The sequence below is a fragment of the Aplidium turbinatum genome, chromosome 13 (assembly GCF_918807975.1).
Source record: "Aplidium turbinatum chromosome 13, kaAplTurb1.1, whole genome shotgun sequence".
Taxonomy (NCBI): domain Eukaryota; kingdom Metazoa; phylum Chordata; class Ascidiacea; order Aplousobranchia; family Polyclinidae; genus Aplidium; species Aplidium turbinatum.
In genome coordinates this window covers 16,552,747-16,558,746 of record NC_137484.1, presented here as the reverse complement: position 1 = coordinate 16,558,746, position 6,000 = coordinate 16,552,747, and the positions used below count along the sequence as shown (strand labels likewise).

Below are 6,000 nucleotides of genomic sequence, written 5' to 3'. Positions count from 1 at the left end.
GGTTTGGTGGCTGTGCAAATTAAAAATATTAATTTCCAAAAATTGTTTTAGCGATGCATATTTAAAACTTTTGTGTTTGCCATCTTTTTCTTTTGTTGGTGCCAAATTCGTGTGTTTACTTTCTCATTTTTTTATTTAAATGAAAAATAAACTTCATGCAATGAAAAATAAAATTGAATTGATTTAAACTTGGCAACATGATTTCGGTTGGATGAACTCGTAAAGTTCATGTTTTATTTGTTGTTTAAACTGATTAAACATCTTGTTCTTGTTAGCTGCTAATTATATTATCAAATCATTTCAAAGTTTGTCCTAAAATTCTTTGTTTTAAATTCAATTGTTTTTTTAAAGGCAGTGGCTATTTGACCGGCTCCGGTCTTTGAATCTGAAACACTATTTGACCGGTCATGACGTCACTACATAAGCACTTTTTTCTTTCAAAGCAAAAGACGATAAGCGCGTTAAGTTTTAAATTCAACACGTTTCCTTCAACTGAGTCCGTGGCGCATACGTAACGTCTGGGGCTGCCATTTTAGAGGGAATGAGTTCGATACTATCCGGAAGCGTTTTTTTTTTTTTTTAACTACAAAAGGATACAAACTGGTATGAATGAATCAACAAGTGAATAAAAAAGTTTCAAAACGAATTAAAAAAGTTTTTTCTAGTCTTTATTTTTAACAAATTCCTTTCATTTCTTAGCACAAATTCTCTGAAAAAATCACACCTTCTAATAGGTTGTAAGATTACGTTTCGCTGAAGTCCGAAGTTAAAAATTAAATCCAGTCTCATTGTCGCACAACAATCAGTCAAGTTTCAAATCATCATCTCAACCAACCCTTCAAGACAACTTTCCACTTTCAAAAATTTAATTAAAAAAAAAAAAAAAGAACACTTCCGGATAGAATCGAACTCTTTCCCTCTACAATGGCAGCCCGATACGTTACGTATGCGCCACGGATTCAGTTGAAAAAATCGTATTGAATTTAAAACTTAACGCGCTTATCGTCTTTTGCTTTGAAAGAGAAAAAGAAAAAAGTGCTTATGTAGTGACGTCATGACCGGTCAAATAGTGTTTCAGATTCAAAGACCGGAGCCGGTCAAATAGCCACTGCCTTTTTTAAACTTTTCTGGGTTAGTGTGTGTTGTCTGTATAAATCAATTTAATTAAACCAGGTCAAGAGTTTTCAATAATAAATTATTAAGTTTATGACTAGAAGATCAGCCAGCAGTCCAGCGTAATTAATTTTTTAAGCAGGGCTGCCGGACAAGTTTGGTTCAATTCAATCGCACTTAAATCGACAAAACTGCTTTTCTTGCTTTTATTTCAATGCAAACTGTTTGATTTTTTTTAGTTAAAATCATGTGTTATTGCATTATGTCAGTGGAAGAGTGACAGGTGCATTTAAATTGTCATAAATTGTTGTTTTGGGCTCAAATTTTGTAATGATAGGTTGCCTGGATTTAATTTGTTAAATTTCATCAGAAGAAAACATTATTGACATATTGTGTTATTCGCTTATACTCAATTATTTCTCATTTACATTCTATTTCTTTCTGAATTTACATCATTGGCAACATATTTTCATGATCCTCAAGCATATGTCTAGAAATTGGCTTGACTTGCAGAAGTCAAAAGTTTTGGTAGAAATCGAATTTGATTAGTAGACTTTGCAATAGTTGAGCACAGTCTGTATGACGTGTAAATAACTTATATATATACCTTTTTTGCAGTGAAGGACAAAGGTTTTGTGTTTGAATTGTGTTTTAACTTGATGCTTGGTATTTCACAATACAGTAGCTAATAGATTTAATAGTTTGCATTTGAGCATTTTTGTTCAATAAATAATACCTAATATCTTACGATGGCTATTTCTGCTGAATCTTTAAAATCCAAGCTGGAAACTGCTCTTGAAGCAAAGTACGTTAATGTAGAAGACATATCTCCTGGCATGTGTGGAACTAGTTTTAATGTTGTTGTGGTATCATCACAATTTTCCGGAAAATCTCGGTTACAACAACAGCGCATGGTGAATGGTGCGTTAACTGAGGAAATGGAACATATTCATGCTTTAACCCAAAAGACTTTTACTCCTGAGTCATGGGAAAAGTATAATAGCATCAAAGACTAAATTCATACCAGTTCCTTCGCTTTGCTGTATTTTGTTTGGTACATATTGTTTTTTAGGTAGTTTGATAAAAGAGAATTGTTCTAAAATCAATTCTGCAACTGCTTGTTTGTGCTTTTGTGGAACTTTAATTTGCTACATCAACTACATGATTAAAATAGAAAGTTTGCCGTAATGCATTTAAAAACACAACCGTATCTGGTTGTTTGTGAATGAACATAATTCTTTAGTGAAATTGGAATCGATTTGGAAACTGTATTAATGTTAGGCCTATTAGGTTTATTGTAGTTAGATCAATAGAAATGAAACTTCTTTTGCAATCTATTTCATATGATTCAAAGTCTTGGATATTGAGTTCAAAAATGTGATTTTAAAGTTTTTGATGTGGCATTTTAGTTGCCTTTCATACCAAACTGAATGTATGGTACTTGTAAATTTTCAAACTTGTGAAAGTGTCAAAGTTTAGGTTTAACACGCACGTAAAATTTGAAATTTCTTGTTTTAACAGTTGACACTTTTCAATGCAAAATGATCAAGAAATTTTTCGTTTCCTGAAGGAAAGCCTTTAAAAATGTGTGATAATCCAGATTTTGTAGTAAGGTGATTACTTTAAACAAGGCAATGCATTGCGTAATTTTTGTTAGTGTTTCACGTTTTTGTTACTTAATGTTGGCTGTAAAATTGATGTGATGTTGTTTGTTATATCATTTCATTTTTTACTTTTGATTATTTTTCACCCCAGAAAACATTGTCAATATATTTTCCTGTTATTTGTATATAATTGAAATGATGGATTCCAAGAACGTTGAAGAGCTTGCTGTAAACTTGCAATTGTCTCCAATATTAGTCAGTGCATTAGGCAGTAAGAATGTTCAAAAACGATGCAAACTGAAAGCAAGCAGAGCTATTGCATTGGCTTGCTTATCCAGTTTATCAAAGCAAATACATGGACACATTGCAGCTCTTGAAACTGGTGGTGGTTTTGGTTTAGCGGGTGGGTTTACAGTGGTTGAAGCATTTAGGTTCAGATGTTAAAATAAGCATCAATACTAATCCAGATATAAAGAAACATATTGAAACTTATCTATCTAAAGAGGGTTGCCCAGAAGGCACTGTGCAAGTTTTAGAAGGTGATCCTAATATTGTTATGCATAGCAAAAAGTTTTTGTTTGTCTATGCTGAAGTTTATGGCTCTGTGGTTAGATATCTTGATGCAGCAATGAAATGTGTAAACCACAATGGATTATTGTGTGTTACTACCACAGACACAGCTGTTCTGCAAAACAAAAGTCCAGCCACTGCTCGAAGGTTGTATGGAGCAAATATGTGGAAAACCGAGTATTACAAAGAAATGGGTGCAAGAGTCGTTATAAGCAATATTTCAAGAGCAGCAGCCAGATGGGAAAAGGGAATTAAAGTTGAGTTGTGCATGGTTTTGGAGCACGAAATAACTGTAGTGTGTCGTGTGCTTCGAGGATCTAAACACGGAGAATCAACCGTATCTTGTATTCAGTCATTGGCACACTGTCAGCTTTGTCAAGCTCGTCAATTCATACCTGAAAGTTTATTTCTGAAAGAGAAATATTCTCACTGCAGCTTTTGCGACTGTACCGCAGATTCATTAACACCACCTATACTGCTACTTGGCCCAATGTGGGGAGGAAGCATATACAACAAAACTTTTTTGTTAAATACTTTGCATGAGTTACAGACACTGAATCTGGCACCCAGTGAATGTGTACTTTTAGAGCTGATGATAATTGAAAGCAGCTGTTCCAACTCAAAGGATGATGAAGATGAAGTTATGACTTGCATAAAAAACATCACTAAAGATGGTAAATCTGAACCGGATAAAAAGCGACGCAAGATAGAAGTTGAAAATACCACAATTGTCATAGACAGTGGAGCTGTTGATCAGATGGAGCATTTACCAAACCAAAATAGTTTGTCCACCACTAAATTGCCATATTCTGCTTCCGACGTACATGCTGATAGTTCGAATGCTCCACCATTTTATTTTGACTCACAACATCACAGTGTAAAAGGTGGAAATCCTCCTACCATGAATTCCTTAATTTTAAAATTGCGTCAGAATGGTCAGCATGCAAGCAAAACACATTTTGGTCCAAGATGTATTCGGACATCTGCTTCATTAAAGTTATTTAAAAATGTTTTGCAGGAGATTTGGAACGAAACATGCCAAAAGTAACTCTGTAATGGTGCTTCATTTTCTAAAGTGTGTTGTTTATTTGATTATCTTGATATTTCAAACGTGAAATATAACCATTGACCAGGAACAACAAATTTTAAAACTGCAATTATTAAAGGATTATTTATTTAATATTGTATTGCAATAGCACTCCATTTTCTATTTGGTTTAAAGTAGTGCTACACTCACCTGGCTTTCCATCACCTGCCCTGAAATCTGAATAAATTGTTTTGACTAAATAGGCAATCATATTTTTAACTCATGCTTTGTTTTATGGATTATATAATTAGCAAATACATGATCTGTGCTGTCTGGTAAACACCAACCACACAAACTGAAAATTTATCATAGACTGCTTTTGCAGAATATTATCTATTGTTAAAAAATGTTTGTTCAAAGCTTTTATTTTGCACAATTGAGAAGTATATAAATCTAGCATGTCCGGTAGTACTTGATCATATGTCAGTGTTGTATTGTCATCCACAATGACATGTGTTGGGTATTAGAATAACTGTTCGTAAGTCCATTTAAAGCTTCAGCTTTGTTACATATTTGCTTTCTTTTTAATCAGTTCAATATTATAATTTTAAAAAGCATTTGCAAAAATCTTCTTGAATTGTATTTCTACATTTTTCTTCAAACAGCATTGGTAACAATTGCAGATTTAGTAGTACATTTGTCGTTGTAATAGTACTTTTCAAAATTGTTATGCTCAGTAAAAAGTCATTTTTTTGGTCTAAAAATTGTTTCACCCAATGCACTACATATTTCAATGGTCAAAATTCTAAAAGAAATGTGTGGGACAGTCATGAATTAGAAACAAAGCGATGGGTATCCAGCGAAATTCTTAAAGACAATAATGTTCATTCTAAAAATGTGCTTGGTCTTAGTGACCGTGGCATTTTCCAAGAGATATATCCTCCCATTTCTATTGCTTTGCATGACATGCTAAAGACGAAGCAATGCTTTTACTGTGGATTTGATCCAACTGCTGACAGTCTTCATGTCGGAAATCTTCTTTCAATCATGGCTCTTTTACATTGTCAAAGATCAGGTATTTTTTCATTTTATTATTACAACTGGCTTGTTAGTTTAGTGCAAGGGTTCTTGGCCAGCGGTGCACATACCAACAAGAGGTGTGAAACCTGCTCCCAAAGGAAGCATGAATGCTGAATTATAAGATTTAGTTGCAAAATAGTATGCTTGTTTTCTGGGCTATGGGCCAACATTGTGAATTGTAGTTTGTAGGTGACTACTACTTTTTCAGCCATTCTAAAAGGGGTGCGAGAAGTGGTTGGTATTTCGTCGTGGTAGCCTACCAATCAGGAAAAAGGTCGAGAATCACTGGTGTAGTGGATATGAGTGTCTTCCTCTTGAGTCATTCGATGCCGGTTCGATGCTCCTACATACTATCACTAAAGTACAGAAACAGCAATGAATTTCTTTCCTGTCTATCAAACAACATTAAGGGAACAGATTGGCTGGTAATGTGCTCAGTTTTTGTTTATTGTTGCACTGAAACTATCTGCCATCCAAAGCCCTGAGAGCAGCTTATATATGAACAATTGAACATAACATTATAATATCATATTAGCAACATTTTTGTTTTGTCATGCCATGCGGTTAAGAGTATGATTACAAAAGCATTAGCCTAAAGGTCGTAAA

The 6,000-nt window shown here is 34.0% G+C and overlaps 1 protein-coding gene and 1 pseudogene across 1 annotated transcript in view; both read left to right on the top strand.

Annotated features, from left to right (window-relative positions):
* Positions 1–2,129: 2,129 nt before the first annotated feature.
* Positions 2,130–4,998, top strand: LOC145782124 (tRNA (guanine(27)-N(2))-dimethyltransferase-like; annotated as a pseudogene).
* The window catches only part of LOC145782123 (tyrosine--tRNA ligase, mitochondrial-like), a 4,445-nt gene continuing 3,442 nt past the window's right edge, over positions 4,998–6,000 (top strand). Inside the window, exon 1 of the mRNA XM_082593875.1 lies at positions 4,998–5,389. Coding sequence (XP_082450001.1) covers positions 5,044–5,389 — 346 coding nt within the window. The 5' untranslated portion in view covers positions 4,998–5,043. The remainder of the gene's footprint in view (positions 5,390–6,000) is intronic.